We start from the raw sequence: 27,231 nt of genomic DNA on the forward strand, positions 1-27,231 counted from the left end.
CCAGACATTGTCTTTGTAATCCCAAATATATCGAAACTATCTCCCATGTATTATTGAATTGTCCCCTTTATGATGATATTCATCGTACATATTTGAAAGATATTTTAGCAGATATGTTGAGCTGTGCTGACTCAGGCAAAGTCTACAGACTTTTAAATGACACCTGCTCTGAGTTAACTTTAACGGTTGCCGAATCTCTTCAACAGGCCATGGAAATCCGACAGAGACTGGCTCTGGAATGACCATATCTTATTTGTTTTATTCATTTAATTTTGTTAAACTTGAAATTACATATATTTTACTCATTTTATGAACATTAACTCCCCTGCGTACTCTATTATCCAGGATTTTATATTACATATTGTTATTTGTACTGCTAAATCTGTTTTATGCCAATAAAGGCTTGTTGTTGTTGTTGTAAATGGCAAAAAAGGTTAAGGGCACAAAACCAGAAAAAAAGTAGTATGGTACTGTACTAATATAAAATAACTGATATAAAATATTAGGATGGCACTCACATATACCAATGTTATTTGGGCCAGACACGTAGATGTGAAAATATCTGATTTTATATAAGGAGTATTTAATTCACTGCAAGAAATTTGGTTATCTTGCTGGTTTTTGTGATTTATTATATCTTTTACGATGTGAATTAGACATAATTGTGCTAATTATGGTCATAAGCTGCTGACAAAGCATTTGCACCAAAATGCAGCTGGCATTCTGTTTCATTGTTTTTGGCAGTGTTTATTATTTTATTTTATGTACACAAGTATATCCTGTTTTGGATTTGTTTATATATTAAATTACTGCTGTTGTGTTTTGTGCACAATTGAATTGGTTCATTTATCTATTGCATCAGGCTACTTTTTCCCCTGACTCTTTGTGCTCTTAGCCTTTTTTGGTTGGGCACTTTCCCCTTTTTTGTGATCTATTATTTATTTATTACATTCAATTTATATCCCGCCCTCTCCGCAAGCGGACTCAGGGCGGCTCACAACATCATACCATACAATCAATCCAATAAAACATCTAAAACCATAATTTACTTATTTCAATTTTAAAACCATTCTATGGCGCTGCTTCAACATCTACAAATGTACCTCCGCATTCGGATATTTCAAGTAAAAAGCTGTAGTAAACCAGTTCATCAGGAAAGATGGCTTTTTTCTGGCTCCAAACCAATCCCTCTTCCTCTGACCGTTGTTGTGAACAGGAGTCCACAATCAGGAAAAACAAGCCAGGCAGGTGGCTCTTTAGATACGCAGCCACCAAATATTTGGCCTCTGGTACAGTAACTCAGTTTTCTGCATCTCCTAATAACTTTCCAATCCAGAGAATCAGAACCAGCTCCAAGTAATGACAGAATTAGCTTTGATTTTAAATTTGAAAATACAGGACAATCTAAAACTATATGGGCAATAGAAATCTAATCGACCTAAACCACAGATGCATTAATCTACCAGAGAATGATACACCTTGGTAACTTTCCCATTAAGGCTGCAGACAGCAATGCATCCGACCAAGATAACGTAAGTGCCCTTCCATACCTAGCTATTGTCAGCAGAAGAAAACATCTTGCCATTTTAATTGGAAGGGGAATGAAAATCTCAATCCTTCATGCAACATTTTATCAAATATCTCAGGTCCTGTTTTCTCACAGCTTTCTTCTGGCTCTACTGTTCTACTTTACTACTTGTAGTAATTTCTCTCCCCCTGACCCTACGCCCCTGAGGGAGCATTCTAATGGAGTGATGTTGTATTTAAAACAGTACATTTGTCCAGGTAGGGCTAAGCTGCAGAAATTCACCAGACCACAGGGCTTTTTTTGTAGCAGGAACTCACTTGCATATTAGGCCACCCCCCAAAAATGCAGCCAATCCTCCAAGAGTTTACAGGGCTGTTAGTACAGGGCCTACTGTAAGCTCCAGGAGGATTGCGTACATCAGGGGTGTGAGGCCCAATATACAAAAGTGTTCCCGCTGGTAAAAGCGCTTTGCATAGACTGATTAATTCCCAAAGTTACACTACACAAAACACGCATGTCCTGGAGAAGTCAGCCAGAAAATGGCTGCTGCAACTTACCTTGCTTGACTCACACAGTTCAGATCCTTGTGCTGTTGTGGCAGCTGCTGCCAAAGCAACATTTTAAAAATCTGCAAAGCCAATCAAATCTTCCATGGCCGATCAGAAGCCTTGTAGAGCAAAAGCCCCACCTGGCTCCACCCACTTTCTAAAAGCACTTGGCGAGCACCATGGCGCCCATGAGCATGACGTTGAAGACCCCTGGGCTACGCCATACAGAAAGGAATGGAGGCTATACCACTGCAGTGCTCTGTGGGTGAGCTGTAGGCTTTTAAAGAATGTTTCACACAGACAATGAAGCACTGTAACACCTTCAGGGCTATCTGCCCTCCTCCAAGAATACATGAAAAACACAACCCTAAGGTTATAGTGACACAATAATGAATGTATTGACACAACAGCAGATGACAATGAAATAAAGAGAAACAAGTCCTAATGAAAATCTTTAGCAGCGTGCGTCCAGCACAAATTCCACTGATGACTCAATGAGGATGTCCTCTTCTTGATGCGAAGTGTTCCTTCAAAAAATACAGACTACAACTCCTTTGGAATTCCCGGACAGGTTGTCGACTTCTACTGCACCTGTTTCAAAGCCTTTATCAACAAGGGATATTCCACTGTATTTAGTAATATTTAGTAGTAATATGAGTACTTTTCAACCAACAAATAGGGACCTGTAGTCTCCAGAACACATACAGCTCCTGCTCCAAAACGGCTCAAAACGTTTCTATTTCATTGTGATTTGCTATTCTGTCAATATATTAGTTATTATGTCACTATAACCTTAGGGTTGCATTTTTTATGTACGTCCAGAGTGACTTCTCTCATTTGTTACTCCTCCAGGAGTGGCAGCCACATGTTGCAGCTTTGTGAAACAAGATTCTCATCTAGGGAGGCAAATCCTACAAAGATGATGAAAGCATTCCTTATGCGTCCGGTTTACCTGGATTCCCTGAACACTGGAAAGGTAGTCCAACTGTTCTGAGGGTCTAGCGAGTGGTCCATGGGGTACATGGCCCGAGGAGCTGTTTTTTAAAATGGTCTCGGCGGTAGGGGATGTGCCACCGTATAACAGCTCTCTAGCAATCATGGCCGTCACCGTAGCCTTGGCAGGATTCGGGGCTACCCTACTGAACTCTTTGGTGTGGTGTCCTTGATTCACTCCTACAGCCTGCGCAACCTCAGGAACCATGGGAAGAATGCCTGCTGGGAGCTGCTGATGGCTGAGATAAGGCATCCTGAACTCGTCTTCTTTATTACCTATGCAGAGATAAAAATTAGGCAGCAGGGTTGCAATTAACTGGCAATTATCTGTCATACACACAATGGCAGATTGCTGAGTGTTATCCAAAATTATTTCTGAAATCCCAGAATCCACCCCGGCCTTCAGGGAGACAGAAGCACTCTGCATGGGAATGTGGTTTCCTTGGAAGAGTTCTGGACCGCCTCTTCTCAACAGGTCGACTCATTTGATCTACGGTCTCAAGTCAGGCCACGCTATAATATTTTTATTTTTAAAAATTTTAACTGCTTCTTCTGAGAGTCTTAACAGAACAAACCATGCCAATAAAGTATGGCTGATGTATATACTTCAAGGCATCTACCATTCTCAAAGCATTTTAATCCCATAGAACTGTAACAACATGAAAGCCAAACATAATTAAGATCACTTACTAGCAGATGTTTCTTCAGAACCGGGTTCAAAAAAGGTTACTTTTCTTCCATCACCTGGCTTTTTTACTGGTGTCTACCAGGAGTAAAAAAGGAAACAATTTCTTTAAAACCTACAATCCCAACCTCTGAGAAGAAGTTATAACACTTGAGAAATAAAACCCCCCAAAAGGTTTAACCTCACATAATAAATCCTATTAAGTCCAAGCTCATCCGGTAAAACAGATAGACAAGACTTTCACCAGGCCTCAAGAATATCATGACAGCAAATCTATGTGGATGGACTTACAAAGACCCCCTTGAAATACAATGTCGTCCACAGAATGTCACAACCACTATATAAATAATTTGCACAAACTGCGTGGACAACAGCTGCACCCCTTTCCCCATGCAACCAAGCAGTTCCAGGTGTTCAAGCCCATAAGAAGACAAGAAAGGAATTAAAATGAGAAGGCAAAGAACTAAGACTCAAGGGCACTGTGGCACAACCCACATGTTGCCCATTTCTAAAATACAGTACTTCTCAGTTTAGACAAGCACGCAAGCTGGTCTGGATCTACCATCCACACCAGTCTATTGGTGGGTTTCATTCTCAAGCTCTTCTCCCTTTGATCAACTGTGGCCTCCAGGTTCTCATAAGAATGCTCATCACAGTTTCAGCCAACATTTACAGAAGCATTGAGGCCACCATTTAAAAAACGTATTACCTTTTCTTCTGTCTTTAGTGCTGGCTTTGGGGGTTGGGGTTGAGGGGCTTTGAATCCTAAGACCTCCAGCATGTTTTCAGCTGCATTGCGCTTTGCTACTTTCTTATTAGTTCCCATCCCATCAGCTGTGTGCATGCCAACTTTCACCTGCAGCAGACAGAAACATGTAACACTAACTCTTTTAAATGAAAACCTAAGCATTATAAGCACCAGCCTTATCCATCTCAAACATGGACTGATGTTTAATGGAGGTTACTTTTTCCCCTTGGTCACTGCAAGAGCCTTAATGCCATTTATCATGGGCACTGCAGCCTAAAAAATACAAAATAATCTTTATTCCCTGACCACCTCTTTAACACATTCCTTTGCTACAGCAGCCAGTATTTAATTACGCAAGCACCTGTCGCTATTGCATATGTTATAGCAGTTTCTCAACTGGATTCCCATGATGTCATTTTGATGAGACTCCCCTTGGAGGCTGTTCACAAAAACACCTTTGGTCCATAAGGTGCACTTTTTCTGTGGGGATGCTGGCCTTAGATCATGTTGATACCCATTCCCCTGTGAAATTCACTGGTTCTTGGTTGGTTTATTTATTTAATTTATATCCCACCCTCCCCGCCAAGGCAGGCTCAGGGCAGCTAACAATATGAGAGTCAGCAATAGCATGCCCAACCACTTAACAGTAAATATAAAGAATATTAAATATAAAAACATTTTGGCCCAAAAGCAGCTTATATATTTCATAGTAACACACACCGAAAGGCTGGCACGCTACCTTACATCATGTGGCCAGGGAGTGGCTAGCAATGAGGAGCTGAACTCTGTGCACAAACCTGCATAACAAACTCCCTGCGCCTGGGAAGCCCTCGTTCTGTGATAAGCATGTATTCTGGCTCCTTTTCTTTCTTGGCTTGCTGTATCTGAGCCAGTCTGCTAATAGGATTCATGCCTTGGCCATATTCAGGGCTTGTTTGTAGCTGAGAATGGGAGAAAAGGAGGGGAAAAGAGTCAGTGAAACCGCAGCAATTCCAAGATCATACCGCCTGATTACAAACTATTTAATTTAAACCTTGAATATTTGATGTTCCCTTGACATAGGCAGCCAGGGGTAGCATAATCTTGTCAGAACTCAGAAGTTAAGAAAGGTCAGCCTGGCCAGTATTTGGATGGGAGACCACCAAGGAACCCCAGGGTTGCTATGCAGAGACAGGCAATAGCAAACCACCCCTGTTTATCCATTTATATTATTTGCTGTTTGGATTAACATTCGATAAATCTGATGAAGTCAGCTCTGACTTGCAGAGGTGCCACTGGGACTCCTGCTTCTTGCTCCCGCAGACTTAACACAGCTCCCCATTTCTCATTTTTGCAATAACTATGGGTTTGACTCACTTTTACTATTGATTTTGTTTTCTTTTTGATCCGTGGCTTCATTTTCTCCACCGTCGGAAGAGGCGGCAGCTTCTTCAGCTCTTCCAGGACGGCTATGGCAGCGTTCTTCTTGGAAATCTTCTTGCTCTTGCCTTCGCCCTCGCCCATGAACTCGCCGACCGAAACCTTGGTAACAAAGCTCTTCATGTGAGGCGGACCACTTTCCCGGGTCACCTGTTTCAGAGGGAAAAACTGAGTGAAAGCGTGATAAACACTAATTAAAAGTGGTAGAGTACAATGGTACTAGCAAACTTCACTCACATGAACTACACTGTAAATCTGGAGAGGGGAGGGAACAGTTAAGGGGTGGAACTAGATTAAATGGGTCAACGCTGCTTATTTAAAAAAAAAACACAACCACCTTCTGGTTTAATTTTAAGCCCCTCAGAACACTTCCCCTCACCCCTTCCCTTTGCAAGTTAAAAATGTAAATTCAAAGAACTGTTAATGTATTTTAGAGACTTTATTCTTTGTATAGTCCTGTTCCATTAATTAAATACCAAATTCACCTTTTGGAATAGACATCACTCCCCCCTTTTTCAAATAACTGAGTCCATATGCAAGCGAGTACAGCAGATAAAATTAAAGCATATTAAGAATCTTAGCATGCAGCCATGCTTAAGTTAAGCAAACACCCAAATATTAGTTTGCAGGGAAGGAACAAATGCTGCTAAGCACTCTAACTTGGCTCTGCACAAAGTCTGAGTCCAGTGGCACCTTTAGACCAACAACATTTTATTCTGGGTATGCAATGAAAGCTTAAAGGCAAGCACCAGTTGTTTCCAACTCTGGGGTGATGCTGCTTTCACGGCAGACTTTTTACGGGGTGGTTTGCCATTGCCTTCCCCAGTCATCTACACTTGAAATGAAATGAAAGCTTAACACCCAGAAATAAAACTTTGTTGGTCTTAAAGGTGCCACTGGACTCAAAACTTTTTTTTCTGCTGCTTCAGACCAATCTTGGCAGCGAACAGTTATAAATGCACACAATGCGTTATAAAAAACAACAACCCCAGTATATTTTTAAAAAAGAACTTAAAAAGAAATTGGGCATTCATAATACCAAACTGAAATTAATTAGCCCTTCCCAGCTGCATCCAAATAAGAGCCACAGGAGACAGCAGCTTTAATGAAACTATTTTTTTTTCCAAGGCCCAGTCAAACCATTATTTCTCTAGACCCTACAAGCTCATAACACACACTTTCCTCATCGTCAGAGTATGAAAAGAAATAAAAATCCTATTTTATTTGTGAAGCAATATAAACAGACAATACTTGGTAATGAGTTTGCAGCTAGAGGTGGGTCCCCCGCCAACCCTGCTGAAGTATACCCCTCTCCACACACACTCTTGCAACCTGGCCAGAGGTGAATTGGTGGTGCTCTTCTTTGATATTTTGGAATATATCTTATGGTACCAAGACCCAACCTCTCAGTTCCCTTTTTGATACATTTCAAGGACCCAAGGATAAAGAATCTGGACATACTAACATGTGGATTTAAAGATCAGATGTATCTGACCCAACATGTCCCTCCAACCCCCAATCACCCCACTGTTCTTCAATATTCTAAATAAAAAGCCCCTGTTACAGCAATTAACTAAACCTACCTCAAAATTCACAGGCAAGTTCCTTTTAAGTGCAATCTCAAACACTTGGCTTATTTCAGACTTATTGAGATTTTCGTCATCTGGTTCTCTCCCATTAATCTAAGAGAAGAACAATGATATTGAGGACGCTTCTTCAAATCAGTTCACTAATGGCACAAGGGGGTTAGTATCGAAACTGTAAACATACTTCCTTTAAAAGCAAGGTTAGGTTGCCCTCTTGATGCCAGTTCTCGGCACAACTGCCTGAGCATGCAAGTGAAATGTCTGAAAGTTACCAACCTGCCTGAAAACCAGTGTGAAAAATACTGAGCCTCTGAAAGACTCAGGGATGTATGTTAGGGAATATTAATTCCAATATATGTGCATACAGTTACCTGACGGAAATGTATATATGGGGTTCAATGTTCCCTCTAAGCCATGGAGTCTTAGGAACAAAAATTCTACTTTGTGAGCTACTGGCATTAAAGTTGTGAGCTACTGCATAAATTAGTTTGCTCTAAGGCCATTTTTCCTGAGCTGAGACAAAAATGTGTGAGCTGGAAGCTAAAAACTTGTGAGCTAGTGCACACTAACTCAGCTTAGAGGGAACACTGATGGGGTTGGCAAGAAAGATCGATCTGGGTTTTAGCCTACACTGGGTCCAATATAGAAGGCTGAAGACACAAACCCATCTCCTTGCTACAGGTCAGAATTTCGAGCTATAACTACTTCTTTGTGTCTTTCAGAACTGGAGCCTACTGTGTCACATGGCATGCCACTTCTGAAATGGAGGGGAGATGCAAGAGAAGGCTGCTATCAGGAGCCTACCACTCCAAGAAAAAAGGAAGGAAGTACAAAATCCCCCCTGGGTGCCTCTAAGTTGTTGGGCAAACCTAGTAAAAAAGTTTGGAACTCAACTAGCAAGCACTGAATACTGGCAGTGCACAGCATATCTCTGCTTGATTAGAAACAATAACTACTGTAATTAATTATTTTCTACCGGGGAGCTGTTGGCACAACAACTACTCTTCTCTTCATGGGGTACAGCTGGATGTTGGGATGCTCATCCACTTTTTGATGTCTGTTCTGGAAGTGCAGAATACATATAACTGGGTGTACAGGAATGGAAGTTTTCCCATTTAAGTCTGGCAGGACAAAGGTGTATCAATCTGCAAGTAGAACAGTGCATTTTCTTTCTTCTCATACGCAATTATGCAAAGTAATCTACATTTCAGGCCAAGACGAGCTATTTCTGCAACTTGGATGAATGCAAGTGTGCGTGTATTTGCATTATTATAGTCTGCATCGGCTAGTTGTGGAGAGAAGAAATTACTCATGCAAGACACCCAAGCCTCATCTTCTGGTCCATTCAAATATTACTGAGCCCACTACCTACCTTCATAGAGATTCCCCCACCCTAAGCTTAGCACAAAGCTTATTGGACATCTTTGCAGTCGTAAGGACTGATGGTGAAAAGTGCCATCAAGTCACAGCTGATTTTTGGTGTCCCTGTAGGGTTTTCAAGGCGAGAGATGTTCAAAGGTGGCTTGTCACTGCCTGCCTGTAGCAATCCTAGACTTGCTTGGTGGTCTCTCACCCAAATACTAACCAGGGCTGATTGCGCTTAGTTCCAAGATCTGATGAGACTGGCTAGCCTGGGCCATCCAGATCAGGGCATAAGGAGTAGATACTTGCTTTAAAAAAATCTCAAAACAACTGGGTTTGTGACCAGTATCAAGTTGTATTTATTCTGGACATGCATGGAATCTACAGGGCTTCAAAATGGAAGAGAGGAGAATGATGAAAGCTGCTTTGGGTCCTCTAAGAGCCAAGCATGCATACCAATCCAAAAATATGCACCATGCACAGAGTGGAAAAAAATGGATTTCCACTCATTTCAACAATATACTCCACTTCCAAGATCCAGACTTTCAGGGCTTTTTTTTTAAAAAGGAGGGAGCAGCCACCTAGGATGGAGAGCTGCCATAGTGACTGAAATACTATTGTGCCCCTCTCAGAGATGAGTCTCCCAACACCACTTATATGTTCCCAAGAACTATTCTGCAAGCATGAGTAAAAGCACCATCCATTCTGAGCCAGGTAACAGACAGCACGTAGTCTAGCAAAATGTAACCAGAAGAGTAATGTTTCCATAACTGGAGTTGCTGGTTCACAACTGCTGTGTCAGTGAGGGCTGTTCTGATTAGCTGGACTGATTTTTTTCCTCATAGCTTACTTATTCAAACACGTATTCTGCCATTTCTAGTCTTGTGGGATGGGGTGGGGAATCTCTAAACTTCACGTGACAATCTTACAGTTTTAATTGTGCAACTGACTAAGTTTTAAACAGCCATCTGTACTACAAGCCAATACCTTGGGATTCTTTCCCTACCAATGTCAAATATATGATATATGTGAAGACGAATACCAGAAAAGTGAGAAGAGAACTGGGAGGGTGGATTCATCCCTAACAACAAAGACGGGAAGTTTGGATAGCCTGCTGCCTTCAGGGGCAGAATCTCCCCAATTGGCATGCCCTCTTCCTCTGAATGAGAGGCTTTAGTTGTTTAACAGCTCAGGAACTTTGTAAACATACAGAATGACATTTATTAATTTATTTTTAAATCAGATATTTAACATTCTCTGTGAACTATTTTTGGTGGTGCCAGTTTAGATCCAAGTCAAACACACACAAACTTCATTCATCGAGCAAAACAAGTCTGTTTAAAGACCTAGCTAAAATCATGCACACACGAAGTCTGAACACACATGCTTCACTACTAATTCACAGCAAGTGGCTCATATGCTGAGGAGCTGGGGCAAATGTTCCCTCTAAGCCGGGGAGTCTTGTGAGCAAAAATTTGACTTTGTGAGCTACTGGCATTAAAGTTGTGAGCTCCTGCATAAATCAGTTTGCTCTGGGGCCATCCTTCCTGAGCGAAGACAAAAATGTGTGAGCTGGAGGCTAAACAACTGTGAGCTAGCTCACACTAACTCAGCTTAGAGGGAACACTTTGCTGGGGGATATGGAAATATCAATGCATGCTGAGAAGCCTTCCAGCTACAGTAGCCAAGGGAAATAAGCATACGGTCTAGCACTATGCAGTACATGCAATACCCCACCCCCTTTAAACTATCATCATGCAACATCAATTAACTGCAGCCAACTGGAGACAGGACAGAGGAGAATGGCAAGAGAGTCAAAATAGATGGCTGTTTACCTATAGTTTGGCTAATTAAAAGGCTGTCCTTTTTCTTCTGCTCTACATCCCATAAGAAACCTGCAGACTCTGATTAGTACTTGTCCTTGGTCTTTATATTCTAAAATACTATAAATATTTCTTTTATTGGGGGGGTGCTTTTGTGCCAAAAAGTGTTTGGTGCAACTTAAAATCCATTCCACCCCAGTGGTAGCCCCCAGCCTACAACATCTTCTAGCCTTCATTTTAAGACTTACAGATCTGGCTGCCTGGTGAAGAATTCGAGGGAACCTCCAAGGCTTGCTCACGGCTTTAGGGCTTTTGGGTTGGGCCTAATAAAAGGCACTGCCGTTTTATGGACAAACAGACCAACATGGCTACAGGCAATCTTCAGCAATTCTTTAGATTCTCATTTTACTGTCAACAGGAAAACAGGGAGTAGACTGAAGATGAAATGGAAAACTTAAAACATCAAGGTTTTGAGAAGTGCCTGTCCAGCCATAACCTGGCTGGGAGAATATGGTTTGCATATTATAACGTCCATGGTTGTGATCTCTAGTTAAACAGATAATGGAAAAGTGCTAGGGCCAAGGCCTTGGAGCTGCTGCCGGTCAAGGTAAATAGTAGCAGGCCAAACACCTCTGGCAGATTCAAAAGCAAGGCCAAAATTAAGCAATGTAAAATCCAATTTCTCCCTTAGATGCGTGATGCCAGCAATTCAGTTCTGCTGCTTAGTAAGCAGCATTATCCTTCACACTGCCCAACTATATGAGTGAAACTGAACTCCCTGTGAAACTTTGATTGAAAGCCACTGCAATTTTTTCCTGCAGAAATGACATGCATTGAACTTTGGCCAGGAGAACTGTACAATTTTAACAACTGCAGTATCACTTAAATACACCCTACAGGAAAACTGGTCCTCAAACAGCATTCCTACACAGCTCCAGTCCTGGATATTAGTTACTGCATCACTCCTCTAAGTTGAATGTATTGCCTTTACCGGCATGATTACAAATGCACCTTAAGTGTCATCCTCATGACTCTAAAATGAGTTCGAGAAAACTAACTTGGTTACCAAAATTTAGGTTTTAATTATGCCTCAGATACAAAAACTGAACTCAACTTGTAGTAAAGTTCTGGGTAGACACATTGAGTCTTTAGCCTAATTTTCCTGAGGCAGTGTAGTAACTCAGGCACCACTGGAAGACACACACAATATTTGTGGATGGCCTGGCATTAACTGGAAAGCAGATATGTCTTCTGGTGGAGCAAGGAAGGGAGTAAGAGGTAAATAGAGTGGAAGAGGACAGAAATACGGCTGTTTCTCCCCAGTTCTGCAAAATAGAAAGGGTCTATATACAGCCTATAAGGAATACCATTATGGGATACGGGATAGAGAAGGTAGAGAAAGAAGTACTTTTCTCCCTTTCTCATAATACAAGAACTCTTGGACATTCAATGAAATTGCTGATCAGTCGGGTTAGAACAGATAAAAGAAAGTACTTCTTCACCCAAAGGGTGATTAACACATGGAATTCACTGCCACAGGAGGTGGTGGCAGTTACAAGCATAGACAGCTTCAAGAGGGGATTGGATAAGCATATGGAGCAGAGGTCCATCAGTGGCTATTAGCCACAGCGTATTGTTGGAACTCTCTGTCTGGGGCAGGGATGCTCGTATTCTTGGTGCTTCGGGGGGGGGGGGACAGTGGGAGGCATCTAATGTCCTGGCCCCACTGGTGGACCTGCTAATGGCACTTGGGTTTTTTGCCACTGTGTGACAGAGTGTTGGACTGGATAGGCCACTAGCCTGATCCAACATGGCTTCTCTTATGTTCTTATTATTTACTGAATAGTGCTGTTTTAGACTACTGATATTGTGGCTAACCAGATTTTGCCATAGAGAACAAATTCATATGAAGCAACTGCAACTAAACTACTCTGACCACCAGTCCTGAAATAAAGCAATTTCATCCCTACCAACTCTCACCTTACTTCCTGCTGGCTGTTTTGCCATCAGCTTGGATACATATTGCTGTGTACCACCTTCAATGCAACTAATGCCATGGCTGCATATACCTCCAGTTAGCTGCAAGTATCTCTAGGCGGCAGTGTTAGAAGATTTTACAAGAGCGAAAGCAGAGAATTTGCCACAGAACATAAAGCAAGGGCCAAGCATCAGCTAACCTAGATTTCAAAGGCACAAAAAATAAATGTGATTGCACGTGCAAGCCTAAAGCCACATTTGTCTGCATCTATCTAACAAGCAAAGAACAGAAGTGTTCGACAATCTGCAAAGTACATAGATGAGTGGAGCTGGAGAATGCTTCAGACATACTACCTCTGGTTTCTCAGGCAGGGGCTCGTTTTGCAGGACTTTCAGTGCTTTAGCAGCTGCGTCATGCTTAGCAGCCTGTCTTGTTCTACCTTTCCCGCGAAACTGCTGTCCCCCAATAGAGAGCTCTACTTCATAGAGCCAGGGTCCCACAGGAAATGGATAGAAGTACCTAAAAAACGGAAAGACTTGACAATTCAGGGTTTGGGTGAACAACAGGGATTATTTTGCCAGTAGCCAAAGCTTGAACAAGGCCCTAAAAATGGAAAGCGAATACTGAACACCAGATGCTCATTGCTAGCCCTCACTATTGTATTTCACAGCACTTTGGTGGCCACACTGTACAATCAGAAACGTTAAGGTCAAAATCTAGACGCACAGAGTAGCAGCATCAAATTAAAAGCATATATAAACTCAGGTTCCTCCAGCCTATGGCTGTTTTCCACATTCAGCTTTTTTTAAAAAAATGTTATATGCACAAGCCTAAAATATATCTGCCCATTCTATTTAGGGCAACCAGCCTGATGGAAAGAGAGCAACAGTTATGTGAAGAGCACCAATAATGCACAGCACTGCATGTCAATTTCACTTGCCAGGTTTTTGCATGTCAACATTTTTACACAGAATTTTTCCTGGAGGCTGTCCTGCTGCAAATGAAGAGATGAGAGAGCAGGAAAGTTATCGTACAGCTTATCTGAGCACAAACAGAAGGGAGGCAGCAGGCAACCACCAGCTTACTCTGAACAGAGATGAAAAGCATCCTAAGAGCCTCACAAGGAAGGCGCAGACAGAGGCGGCAGAAACACGACTTAATAGCCAGGAGGCAAAGCTTCCCATCCCCAATGACTGCAAATCAGGAAGCTCTGCCCAATGTGTGCATTTTTGCATCCCATGCATTTATTACCAATACAGAGGTACATAGCCTCTGTTTTTGCCCACGTTCTATCTTTCTAGCGCAGTGATACCCACTTCATGGCTCAATGTCCTAATGTGGCACCTGCCCCATGTTTCAGGGAAGTGGGCGAGGTCTTTGCCCACTGGGGCTTTTGGGTCATGGTTAGTCTTCACCTTCGAATAGCTGTCACCAGAGGAAACAAGACTGGATAGATTCCTGGAGATTCAAGGAGACCGGACAGATTTGTGGAGGGTAGATCTACCAGTAGCCATGGTGATTGAGGGGAACCTCCACGTTCAGAAACCCCCAAAACGGTGAGGCCCAGACTTTATTAAAGACAGAATCATTGCACAACCTACCGTGAGGGATAAGCACCACCTCTCATACTATAGTTGTAGGTGGATCTCATCTCTGTGTAAGGATCTATAGGCTTGTACATGGGTTTCTTTCCCAGCTTCATACAAAGCGCATTCAACTCCACTGTGGGGGTTACACTATCTAAAGAAAAGATACAGCAACTGTTAGCCCTGGAGGTTTAAGAGAACCATACTATGCCCTGACCATTCATTCCCTTGGCAAGGGCAACAGGACACACTTGAGAAGCATCAAGCAAAACAAACCAAAACATTTGTGTATTTAGTAATCACAGAAAGCAACACTGCAGAATCATGAGTCTGACCATCAGTAGTATTTGTTAATTTACAGAAACCAAGATTTTAGTTCAAACAGCCCCTGACGAACTTACATTTTTTGATGCAACATACAGCTTGATTTGCATCTGCAAAAAGGTATTGAGAATAACTAGCATTTGACAGGAAAGCACAACTGTATATACAGAAAGCAAAAAAAGCAAGCACAAAGCAGACACATTGTTCAAACTGGAACGTGCCAATTAAGGTGGCCTGCATTACATCTGCATGGTTTATTTATTTACTGCCAACAAGTCACAACCAACATACAACAACCCTGTAGGGTTCTGAAGGCAAGGAATGCTCAGAGGGGGCTTGCCATCCATTGCCTACCTCTGTACAGCAACCTGTCTTCCTTGGTCTTCTTCCATCCAAATACTGACCAGGGCAGGCTCTGCTTAGCTTCTGAGATTTGATGAGATCATACTAACCTGGGCCATCCAGGTCAGGGTGCTTGGTTTAATATCAGTGTCTTTTCCCCACTTCTCCTCGAGCTCCCATACTGCTTGTGCTAGTCTGTTGCATTCTGCATTTGCTGCACTGCCAGCCAATTCTCTCTCATTTGCTTAGGGCTTTGTACAACGCAAAATTTCCCTCCTGGAAGGTTACAACCAGTGGCCAGGATGCAAAGGGCTAAGTACGTCAGAGTGTACACACTGGCCTAGCACACCATGCCTCAAAACCACACACACTACTGAAAGTCAAGAGGACCTCAAGGAGACGCAGTTCCAGAGGGAGGAAAAACATGGTCCCCCTCGGGACTTGCCTGGCCCCTATGCTCCTTCAGGAACCAGGCCAAGTCATTATGATTTACACAATTAACTAAAGGGTTTCTCCTTGAGGACTATTTTATTCATATCATTTTAGACTGCTCTCTGCTGAATGTGTTTTTTGCATCCTGGCTCCTCATTTTGATTGCTGTATTTTTATTCTGCTGGCTTGGCTTGCTTTATTGACTGGTTCTATCTTAACTGGTTTGGTTCTGTGGTTTTAGCTGCAAGCTGCTTTGAGCAGGTCTGAAGAGGCAGCACACAAATTTCCTGAAATAAATAAATAACCCCCCCATTCCATATCTTCTGTCCACACAGAAAACACTTCAGAAAATGTCAGACCTCAAGACTCACACCAAACTACTCTCAATTGATTTTTGCCTTGATGTGATACAACACTGTTGGTGTTGGTGATTTAATGCTCACTTGCATGCCATTGCATTGTATCTGCCGGAAAATGAAGCAGTTACAATGCTGGAGTAGGATCTAGAGCAGGGGTCCTCAATTCTTTTGAACTTGTGCGCACCTTTGGAATTCTGACACAGGGCAGTGGGCACAATCACAAAATGGCTATCGAAGGAGGCGGAGCCAGCCACAAAATGTATGGGAGCGAAATTGTGCACAGCTCTCGTAGTGAGTCTTCAACATTTCAGGCAGAAGCTGTTTACAAGGGTGCCTTTTAACCTGCACCGCCAATCAGAAGCTCCACTGGCCAAAAGCCCCACGTAACTTCACCCACTTTCTAAAAGCACCTGGTGGGTGTCTGGAAAGGAGACAGTGGGTACCACAGTGCCCACAGGCATCACTCTGGGGATTCCTGACCTAGTGGGACTAGGATGTCATACATTGACTTCAACCCTATCTAAACAAGAATTGCTTAAATATATATAGAAATGCAAGTAAGTAAGTAAGTAAAGTAAAGTAAGTAAATTTTATTTTTGTATCCCACCCTCCCCCGCCAGAGGCAGGCTCAGGGCGGCTCACAGACATGGAACAACCATGATTTGGATAAAATACAATCAAGACAAAATAGATTAAGACACTGAATACAGGAGTGGCAATAGGTTTCAGGAACAAAGCTACACTATGCCCATGTAACATAATTTCTGTTTCTGTTTCCCCCCACTTTTGACTAATACATGGGCTATCTCTCAGTTTCACATTTGCTACTGGAACCCAAAATAAAAAAGGCAGAGGAGAGTGCAGGATCAGGCCTAATGACAAGTAAATCCTCAAACAGAAGCGTTCTGGGGTCTAGAGCCCCTACCACAAAAGGTTTGGTTTTTTAAAAGAAATCACAGGATCTGTACGTGATTTTTCACAACTGTATAGAGAACATCTGTGGACACTTCAGCTTCCTTTAGCACATGTCCGTTCAGGCATGTGCTAAATCCTTCCGGCTGCCAGGTCACCAATGATCACCAGAAGGTACGAGCAGCAACTGCCAAATGAGGCTATAACTTGGTTCTCACGCCTTGAAATATAAGGTACGTTGGCAATACCTATACACATGAACAGCCATAACGAGATGGCACTCTGATCACTTAACATCAGGTCATTTTCAGCTGATGTTGATCACACCATTAGTTGAAAGCCGCTGAGTATAGGAGAGGTCCAAGCAGTGAATGTCACCGAGTGAATCAGCCCTTAGACAGCCAGTATCTCGCTCTAAATTGAACTGTTATTATTGTTTGCCTCCTTTCTCCCCCACAGTTGCCAAAACACCTGCTATCAAATTTTTGAATTCGTCCCTTTCTATAGCAACTCCTTTAAGTCCAGAGATTCTCAGAATTTTAACAGCAGGCCCATGGCACAATGGAGTCCCAGTGGCATCCAACCATAAGTCTGTGGCAGCCACATACCTGGGTTCTTTCCTTCATTACGTGATGGGCGAGCTGTAGGCTTAGGAAACCTCGTCCCTTCCAAAGCTTTGGCAGCAGCTGCGTGTTGAGCTTTTTTAATACTAGTTCCTTCAGCTTCCCAGTGCTGGTCCCCAAGAGTCAGCTGCACTGTAAACACCTAAAAAGGAGAAGGAAATCTTCACTGGGACAACCTTCTAAAATGTTCAGGTGCTCAGCCTAAGGTTGCAAGGACAGCACTGCAACAACCAACATAAATACAATGGAGTGGATCAAGTGGAAGATCTCTGTGGATGGGGAGATTTTCACTGATTTCATCCCTCCTGCTACAGCAGATCTCTGACTACTCCATCCTATTCCTGAATGGTTCCCCCCCCCCCTTGAGAAACATTTAAAGGGACATTCCGCTCTGTAGAAGGAGGACGAGGCAAAAAAGCAGAGCCTCACAGACAGAAATCCCTTCCATCCCTGGAAATCCTCCAATCCAATACTCTGGTGACTTTACATTCTACAGCTGTGATAATGACACTAAATAGAACAACATGCATGTATCCAATTTTTTAAAAATGTTTATCCTGTCCTAATGAACGACTTTGAGGCAGGTGATCACAGCATTCCGGGATCACAATCTGAAAGCTAAATAGGGAACAGTGGACTTCTGAGGCCTCTTCTGATCGAAAGATCTTATGCGATCCATTAGCTGCCTGCGAATTCTCCAGAGCAATCTACACAGTTTAAGTATCTCCAAGCTGAAGATTAAAACCTGGAGAGGCCTCCAGTATGCAGGCTGAAGTGCTTGGGCATGATCAAGCTTTTTGCAGCTTGGCCGTCAGCAGTGAAAGAAATACAACAACGTTCAAGCTAGAAGTGTCCACATCATCCATTTTGCCTCAGTAATGTGTTACAATGCTTCTGGGATAAGTTTGGTCTCCCCCCTTTTTAGTATCAACATGGGAGAAAAATGGCAATATTTACCTTTGAATGAGCTGGACCCTGCTCACTCAAAAGCTTATACTCAGGCTGAATCTTGTTGAAACGGGCTAACTCATTCACAAGACACATTGGGGTTTTCTCTTTGGGGTTTGCCATGTTAGAAGGAACTGCAAGGCAAGATGAAACAACTACTTTAGTGTGCGGAAACAAAACTGATTAGTGACAGATCAAGAACTTGCTTCTTTTAGGGCAGCTTTAAGAAGAGCTTAAATTGAAAGCTGTAACACACTGTACAGACACACTGACGGAACAGATTCATCGACATCCCATAAACGATGCCCAATGCATTTACTTTGTGGCAGGAGTGAAGGAGTTTCAGAAGATCTGTTCATTTTGATGCCCAGAGTGCCAGAAAGAATTAACATTGTGATCAGAGTAGATATTACAGTTGCAAAGAATTGGCCAGGAGGATCAATCCACCTAACTTGCTTTGCAAGGAAACCTCTACCAAGATAGCAGCATGCTTGCTTTAATGTTTAAAGGCTGTGACCCTGTGTCTGGCCTACAGAGAATGATGCTCTGTCCAGAAGTTCTCTAAATATTCATTAGTAACCCATGACTGGAAGGGGGGAGCTCAGTCCTAATGTGAGAGCTCCGCTATCCCTTTGAGTACTCAGCTGCTCTGCATTTCTCCATAGCCTTCATTACCTATTTATGGCTCTTTTAAAAAACAAACATACAAAGATTCAAATGTCATGGTTCATCTCTTCTGCTTCCAATCTGATTCCCTCTTTCACAAGGAGAATGTTTTTTTAATCTCTCAGGCCAGGTGTACAGTCGCCACTAAGCTAGTTAACCCAAATGTCATAATTTTGATGAGAAAAGAACCCATTAGGTCTTACAAAAAAGCCAATCTACAAAGGTTCTATGAGTAGTTTCCAGTCAACCTGAGAATAAACTACATGAACAACTGGCATGGTAACTCTTAAGATCTTAGAATCATAGAGTTGGAAGGGACCTCCAAGGTCATCTAGTCCAACTCCCTGCACAATGCAGAAAACTCACAAATACCTCCCCCTAAATTCACAGGATCTTCATTGCTGTCAGATGGCCATCTAGCCTCTGTTTAAAAACCTCCAAAGAAGGAGAGACCACCACCTCCCGAGGAAGCCTGTTCCACTGAAGAACCACTCTAACGATCAGGAAGTTCTTCCTAATGTTGAGCTGGAAATTCTTCTGATCTTGCTGTATGGCAATCTAACAACATGGAAATTTAGTCACTGATACTCTCTAGCAAAGCAGAATGCAGAGTGTAATGGTCAGCACTGGACTAAGGTCTGAGAGGTCAAGGTTCAGCTTCTCACTGTGCAACTGAGTGACCTTACACTACTCTGTTAGCCTAACATACCCCTCAGGGTTATTGTGAAAAAAACATGTAGGAGAGGACAAGGGGCTGGAGCCAGACTGAACTGGGAATTTCCACCAATCCCCCTTTTCCACTGCAGACCCCACCTCCATGTCACTCCTCAGGGTCTGCTATCCCTTGGGAGCAGCATTTAATACAGATAAATGGACTACAGTGGAAAGGGAAAGAAGGCCAACACACAAAGACCATCTTGTTCTATCACTTGTGCAGTCCAAAGTGCCACCATGGGGACCTCCAAGGGAAGAAACTGGTAATGTACTTGGTCTTTTGCCTTCTTCCATATGGTTAGCTGCAATCCACCCAAAATAGTCACTGGATGCCATGAAAAATTCATAAGTGATGAAATAAGGGATGTATGAAGAAGTCCATCAGTGCTGTGCACACTCAAGTTTGCAAGGCCAGATAAAAATAACAAATGCTTTGCTTCACTGAATCTTGTCAAAAGTGTTAATTTTAGTCCCAAAGAATTAGACACTCCAAACTAGCTAGCCAGTCAACTAGTGTGGATCAAAGGTCACGGCCCCTTTGAAAGACTCCTCCTCATACTTGATCTAAAGAAGCTGTGCTAAAAAAGAGACAAGTTATAAATGCAGTGAATATATAAAGTGAAGTTAATGTCTGGATTTCTGTTCTCTCATTTTGTTCCAGTGTTTCAATTTTTTAAAAAATCATTTTTAAATTAAACAAAAAACAGTGCCTTAAAAGCACTACCAGTATGCAAATCTCCAGCATTTTTGTTACACACATGTTTTAAAGAAAGCTTTGCATTAAGTACAGCAGACACACAGCAAGAACACTTTTCGGGCTTACCTGCAGCTACACTGGTAGATGTAACAGATGCAGAGGGTAAAGCAGAATTTTGAAGAGGTCTACCTGCATTTTCTGAGGGCAAAGAACTAGCGGGAGAAGGAATACTCAAGGGCTGTGCAAGAGATTGGTTCTTGTTTAGTATTTGGGTGCCAGACAGGCCAGCAGATGTGTTCTGGATTTGAACTTGAGACATGTTGACTTCCATCAAAAGCAAATCAGAGCAGGTAAACTTGGCTTTGAATGAAGATTATTTCTGTACAAGAGCTTGAATTTCTTCCTTAGAAAGAAAAGGAAGACCATTAAATAATTGCTTCCGCCCCACACACCTTTCCATTTAACTGTGGCATTTCAGTTTCTATATTCTGTCACATTTCAACCACATGGAGCTTACGACAAAACACATGTAACTCAATTATAGACAGCAACACCATGTAGAGGCCGTCATTTCTATTGGCTTATCAGTATTATCCACTGTCTTTAACCATTCAGAAAATCAAATTATATATTGATTCCAAACTGATTTTAAGCCACTCATGTCTGTAGCCAAAATTTTCTTTAGACTGCATCAGTGCCTCGAGGAATTAAATCCGTAGTTCTCAAACAGGTAAGCGTTACAGCTGTTCATAGGAACAATTGCTAGGAATATGATTGGAGAAGATATGTCATTTCTTTAAAAAAGAGGGAGACGTAGGAAAATAATGAGACTGAAACCACCGTTGTAGCTGATTGCTTCCAAAGCTTAATTTTAAAACTGGCCATGATCCCAAGAACAAAGGATTTGTTTCTTTATAACATGCGTAAATCTTGTGAACATCAAAACCAGCTGCTTCATGAAAAATACGTAATGCTATTCATGCAGGATTCCTGTTCTTTTGTATAAGATAACTGCTCCATGCGTGCAACAGGATATCCCCATGGGTACCACAAAAGGTACCTTTCATTACGAACAGAATTGTGGAAGGGGACAAGGACTGAATCGCCTGTATCATATATTCCTCCATATCATATATTACTGTTAGAACAGAAGAACTGTGCGGTGTACACTTAGATACTATTATTTATAGGAGAAGAAGATATTGGATTTATATCCCACCCTTCACTCTCAATCTCAGAGTCTTAGAGTGGCTCGCAATCTCCTTTACCTTCCTCCCCCACAACAAACACCCTGTGGGGTAGGTGGGGCTGAGAGAGCTCTCCCAGAAGCTACCCTTTCAAGGACAACTGCTACAAGAGCTATGGCTGATCCAAGGCCATTCCAGTAGGTGCAAGTGGAGGAGTGGGGAATCAAACCCAGTTCTCCCAGATAAGAGTCCGTGCGCTTAACCACTACAGCAAACTGGCTCTGGGTAGCAGGGAAAAGCTGTGAATGGTTACAAACACCACCTTGTTTCCTGTGCCTTCCTGCGCTTTAAAAGCTTCTCACACATTCAAAGCTAGATGATACAAGTTTCCAGCTTTTAAAAAGGAGCAATTACAGACTAGAATCTGGGGCTAGTAAACGCCATTTGCCTCCAAGCAGAAGCCATGATCAGGTCTCTCTTTAGAATGGATATGTTATAGACAAAGATAAGAAAGACCCTTGTACCTCTGGAAATACAAAGGGGGTATTGGAGAATTTGTTTTGAACACCATTTTAAAACAAAGGTCAATCTGGTGTCACACGTATCATAAACAAGTGGTTCTTGACCAATTATGCCAGTACAATGCCCCTATGCTAGCTTCTCAAATAATGCACATAAAAATTCCAGAGCACCAGAAGGCCCCATTCTGCAAACCTGCAGAGCCCAAACTGCAAACAATTCCGTGGATTTGTAAAGGGGATCACACAGAAATCCTCAGGGCTGTGCTTTGACCCTGTTTGGTAGTGGTTAAGAGTGCAGACTCTTATCTGGGAGAACTGGGTTTGAGTCCCCACTCCTCCACTTGCAAGTGCTGGAATGGCCGTGGGTCAGCCATAGCTGTTTTTGGTATTGTCCTTGAAAGGGCAGCTGCTGTAAGAGCTCTCTCAGCCCCACCCACCTCACAGGGTGTCTGCTGTGGGAAGGGGGAAGGTAAAGGAGATTGTGACTGCTCTGAGACTCTGAGTAAAGGGTGGGATATAAATCCAATATCATCATCTTCTTCAGGCATCAAGAATCAGAAGCTCTGCATTTCCTCATGGGGGGAGGGGGTAAGGACTGTTCATTTCCAGGTCCAGTTTCTAAGTCTGTGACTAGGGGATATACATAAAGACAAAGTACTGCATTTTCTTAGCTGAAAGGAAAGGGAAAGGTCCCCTGTGCAAGCACCAGTCATTTTCGACTCTGGGGTGACGCTGCTTTCACAACGTTCTCACGGAAAACTTTTTTACAGGGTGGTTTGCCATTGCCTTCCTCGGTCATTACACTTTCCCCCCAGTAAGCTGGGTACTCATTTTACCAACCTCGGAAGGATGGAAGGCTGAGTCAACCTGAAGCCGGCTACCTGAACCAGCTTCTGCTGGAATCGAATTCAGGTCGTGAGCAGAGGGCTCTGACTGCAGTACTGCAGCTTTACCATTCTGCGCCACAGGGCAAATTCTCCCTCAGCACAGATCAAAGCACTCTCCCATCATCTGATACCTTCGCAGCTTCCAGCGCTGCAGTAACCAATATTATGTGTATTAATGAAGTCATCAACAGCAGTCTTCCATAATTCTCCTCAAATGCTTCCTTTTTATTAACCAGGAAATAAATTTATAGCTTGTTTTTTATTAAGTCTATGTTAATGTAGTGGACAACTTACTATTTTAAGTTTATGGATTTTCAATTTAAGAACATAAGAGAAGCCATGTTGGATCAGGCCAAAGGCCCATTCAATCCAGCACTCTGTCACACAGTGGCCAAAAAAACCCACAGGTGACATCAGTGGGGCCAGGACACTAGAAGCCCTCCCATCGTTGCCCCCCTCCCCCAAGCACCAAGAATACAGAGCATCGCTGTCCCAGACAGAGAGTTCCATCTATACCCTTTGGCTAATAGCCACTGACAGACCTCTCCATATGCTTATCCAATTTGGCAATACACACTTCCTGTAACTTACAATAGCCTGGCTAAGTGAAACAAGTGGAAGGTTGGTGTTCTGTACAGGTCCAAAGGGCTCATCTTAAAAATCAGGAATGTCTCTCCTTGAAACAGGCATAAACCTTCTAAAAATCCTAGTAAAAGAACCAACAGGTTGCATCGTGTGCTTCAGTTCAGGTGCAAGAATAAAGTCATCCAAGTCTTTAAAGATTATGTCAGAAGCATGTGGGGAAGGAGACAGCTTCATTAAAGATGTAGCCCCAGAATGCGCAGACCACTGCCAAAACTGGAGCCAACTGACTTAAAAGTAACCCTTGGAAAGTTCCTTTCTGAATGCTCCAAGGAAGTCAGTTCCTCATGAACAGAAGACAATGACTGCTCAATAGCAGCACAACTCGTTTCCCTTCTTGCTTAACATTACCTCCAGACAAAAATCCAGCTAGGTAAATCATAAAATCTAACAGGAATTTCACAGTTTCTCCTTTAAGACTGAGCACAGGGTAATATACTACTTGCATTAAAAAATGTGAGGAAAAAATAGTAAAACCAGACAAGTGAACCCTGATTGAGTTAACCTGTACTTCTAGCAAAGCAAATGAATGTACTAGATGTACTGCCTAACAGAAGGTTTCAGCACTAAAATGGCTGCACATGTATCTCTCCCCCCAGCTCCACTGCCCGTTCCAGAAAATCTGGGCACATCCCATTATTTCAACATGCAATTCATGTTTTCCACCTAAAATGCTGTTTAGAATGAGTCACTACCATACCAGGATCACTGAGTCACCTGGAGGCAAAAAGGCAAAGCCTGGTTCTCAGATGAATATTGACTCCCATTTAATACACTTTCCCATGGATGTCTATTAGAATCAGCATACCCAGATCTATAATCTGGGCAACAGTGTCCACCATTTACAAGAATATTGCCTCAATATCAGCACACATTCTAAAAAAACACCAAGTTCTATACAGATTAATATGCAGAGGTTACTGAACTTTCCAATCCAGTTAGTTATTTTTCCTTTAGCATGCAACCTCATTGTTATACACAAAGACAGAGAGAGAGAGAGAGAGATACACACAAACTCTTAGACAGTGGAAGGGAGGGAGAATCAACAGGCAGCCATGGCACTTAGAAATCTGCATTGTTGCATCTAGTATTTTCAGTATTTATATTATTGTAATATCGCTTGGCAATTCTCAGTAGAAGTACAAAGGTATTTTGTTATTCCACAATATATGTTTTATGATGTATGCATGAAGCTCTTTGTTATTACTTGCTGATCTGTTTACAATTTTATGCTTATTTTTAACAGCTGAATCGTCACTGGTAAAATCTTTAGCACTTTAAGATGCTAAACAGTAGGACTGTCAGCATATAGGCATCTCCATCCTGGTTCCAAACAAAGAATAGAGAGGAAAGCTGCTCTTTGCTCATCCTCACCTGCTTTTCATGCTTCTTTGTATGTTAACTTTGCACCACTCAATGGTGATGAATGAATCAATTTCTGAACCAATTGCCTTCTATTCTGGCTCTAGCATTCAGTTTAAATGAGTTTTTAAAAAAGCAATAATGGAATTGTGACAAACTGGGGAGAAGTCAGGTTTAGGATTAGAGCTCAACTTTTTGCTCTGGGGACAACCAGCATTACTCCATATGTAATTACATATTAGACCACTTTTGTCATAGCTTAAATAAAAATTACAAGACATTATGAAGATTAGGTTTCATTACAAAAATAATTAGAAAATATGGACATAAAAATACAACACCCAGAAAACTGAAAAGGAATCTGGCTCCTATAAAGCCAAAGAACTTTTGTCAAGGCCTCTTTATACCACACACTCATTCCAAATACAGTTCTATCGTTTTTAACAGACACACATACCAGGACAGTTCTATGGTATATAATTAGACTCTGCCAAAGAAATGGAGCTGCCAAATATATCCAGACATTGCCCACAGCTTTTTTCCCTCTCTCTCCCCTCCGATACTTAAGAAGACCATCATAGTCAAGGCTGCAGATGTTAGTGCATTCCACTTAAGATCCTCTCATCCTTGATAATGAAATATTGACTCAACAGATTCAAGGATGCTTCTGACAGGAATGTGACTGGGAGAGCAAAGCTGGGTAAGAGAACTGGAGTCAGGACACAGGAACGCTGAACAAAGGAGAGATCAGAGAATAGTTGCCTGAAAGAAGACAGAAGTGGGCAAAGGGCTGGAAAGCAAGAACTCAAGAAAGAAGGGTGTAAGGGCAAAAAAGAACTGCCCAGGTACATGGAGGGAAGGCCGTGGATTGGACATTGTGCGTCACTACCACAGAGTGCAGAAAATAACTAGGTTTGGAGTTCAGAAGACTATGGTCCATAGGAGACTGAAGGTGTGGCTGGAGAAGGGCAAAGTAGTCAATTATTTCACACAGATTTAAATTGACAAGCCAGATGTTGCATAGAGGTCTTCAGTGCCTTTTGACCAAAACTGACAATCAAAGCTAGCAGATCTTTAGAAGCAGAATGAAGAGGTTATCACAGGTAGGAAGTCTAAAGGACTCCTGTATGTTAATATCTGTTATTAAATTTTTTTCCTTAGCAATTTGCTACTATCATTACAAGTTTCTGTACCTTTAGATGATCCGGGGACAGTGTACCTTTGGCTTTAGTTCCGAGGGGATTATTTATATGTTGGAGATTGCCTATAACAAAAGGGGAGAAAAACACATGTTAGAATGCTAGTTTGTGAAATCAGAACAGAGAGTACTGGGTTTAACCAGCTTTTCCTGCTGAGAAAGGAAGGAGGGAGTCCTCTCACATTGACCATCAAAAAGGCTATACTGAGGATCAAGGGACACAAATGGAGAAAAACCACTCAGAATGGAGCAAAATAACTTGTTCTTTCAACCAATTATTTGAGTATTCCACAATTTCTAATCATTCTTGTCAATAGTCAGGAGCAATGGACAAGTAAGTTGTTCTTAGACAAAAAACTTCCAGGGCTTACAGGTGAACAGGTAGGTAATCTGTTTGGCCTATTCCAGGGTTGGCCAAAGCTCCTTAACATAAGAGCCACACAGAATAAATGTCAGATGTTTGAGAGCCGCAAGACAGGAATGTTGGAGGGAGGGAGGTGGAAAGAAAGCAATTTTAACTCTAAATGCATTTTCCAAGCCACCAGCTGGCATTGCTTGAAGAACTGATATAAAGACCGACAGGGCAGTGGAGGCTTGGAGAGCCACACAATACATGTGGAAGAGCCACATGAGGCTCCTGAGCCACAGTTGGGCTACTCCTGGCCTGTTCTAATTTAAGCAACATTCAGTGAGACACGTGTAAGAATGAACAGCCATTTTAACTAAAAAGAAATTTAGCCAGGGATTCTTAAACACTACATCTGCACCAGGCTGAAGTCTTGTATCCCAAAAATGCTGACAGAAATAATATGTTTATACCACATATTGGTTAATTGACAATATTTGATGGTTGCTGCTGTTTAGAACCAGCAAGCTGTTGATCCTGAAGAGAGAGAACCGGCAAGTCTTATATCACTGCAACAAGCCGTATAAATATTCTTGCTCAATTTTGACTGGTGCTGGTCTTAACTATATCTTGGTGCTACCTACCAGCTATTCTTTCTGCCCTCACAACACATGTAAGTTTGCATGCACTGATCTAAACCTCACTGCGGGATTTGGCCCTGCGGGATTTGGCTCAATTCCGCAGGGCCTGTAAGACAACCCTCTTCCGGCTAGCTTACACCTAGCTGGGATGGAAACCTGACGTAACTGGCCAGC

The 27,231-nt window shown here is 42.3% G+C and overlaps 1 protein-coding gene across 12 annotated transcripts in view; it reads right to left on the reverse strand.

Moving 5' to 3' along the window:
• The window catches only part of STAU1 (staufen double-stranded RNA binding protein 1), a 44,663-nt gene that overhangs the window by 7,602 nt on the left and 9,830 nt on the right, over window positions 1-27,231 (reverse strand). Inside the window, exons 2-14 of one of the 12 annotated variants that reach the window (XM_060230812.1) lie at window positions 26,066-26,136; window positions 20,400-20,672; window positions 18,206-18,330; window positions 17,234-17,390; window positions 14,658-14,690; window positions 14,272-14,410; window positions 13,024-13,189; window positions 7,505-7,603; window positions 5,859-6,089; window positions 5,300-5,443; window positions 4,464-4,610; window positions 3,760-3,832; window positions 3,029-3,345 (exon numbers count right to left, since the gene is read on the reverse strand). In XM_060230812.1, coding sequence (XP_060086795.1) covers window positions 3,029-3,345; window positions 3,760-3,832; window positions 4,464-4,610; window positions 5,300-5,443; window positions 5,859-6,089; window positions 7,505-7,603; window positions 13,024-13,189; window positions 14,272-14,410; window positions 14,658-14,690; window positions 17,234-17,390; window positions 18,206-18,330; window positions 20,400-20,604 — 1,836 coding nt within the window. In that variant the 5' untranslated portion in view covers window positions 20,605-20,672; window positions 26,066-26,136. Of the gene's footprint in view, window positions 1-3,028; window positions 3,346-3,759; window positions 3,833-4,463; window positions 4,611-5,299; window positions 5,444-5,858; window positions 6,090-7,504; window positions 7,604-13,023; window positions 13,190-14,271; window positions 14,411-14,657; window positions 14,691-17,233; window positions 17,391-18,205; window positions 18,331-20,399; window positions 20,677-26,065; window positions 26,137-27,231 lie in introns of all 12 variants that reach the window. The other 11 variants (XM_060230814.1, XM_060230811.1, XM_060230815.1 and 8 more) reach the window with 11 other exon arrangements.

The sequence above is a fragment of the Heteronotia binoei genome, chromosome 2 (genome assembly GCF_032191835.1).
Source record: "Heteronotia binoei isolate CCM8104 ecotype False Entrance Well chromosome 2, APGP_CSIRO_Hbin_v1, whole genome shotgun sequence".
Classification (NCBI taxonomy): domain Eukaryota; kingdom Metazoa; phylum Chordata; class Lepidosauria; order Squamata; family Gekkonidae; genus Heteronotia; species Heteronotia binoei.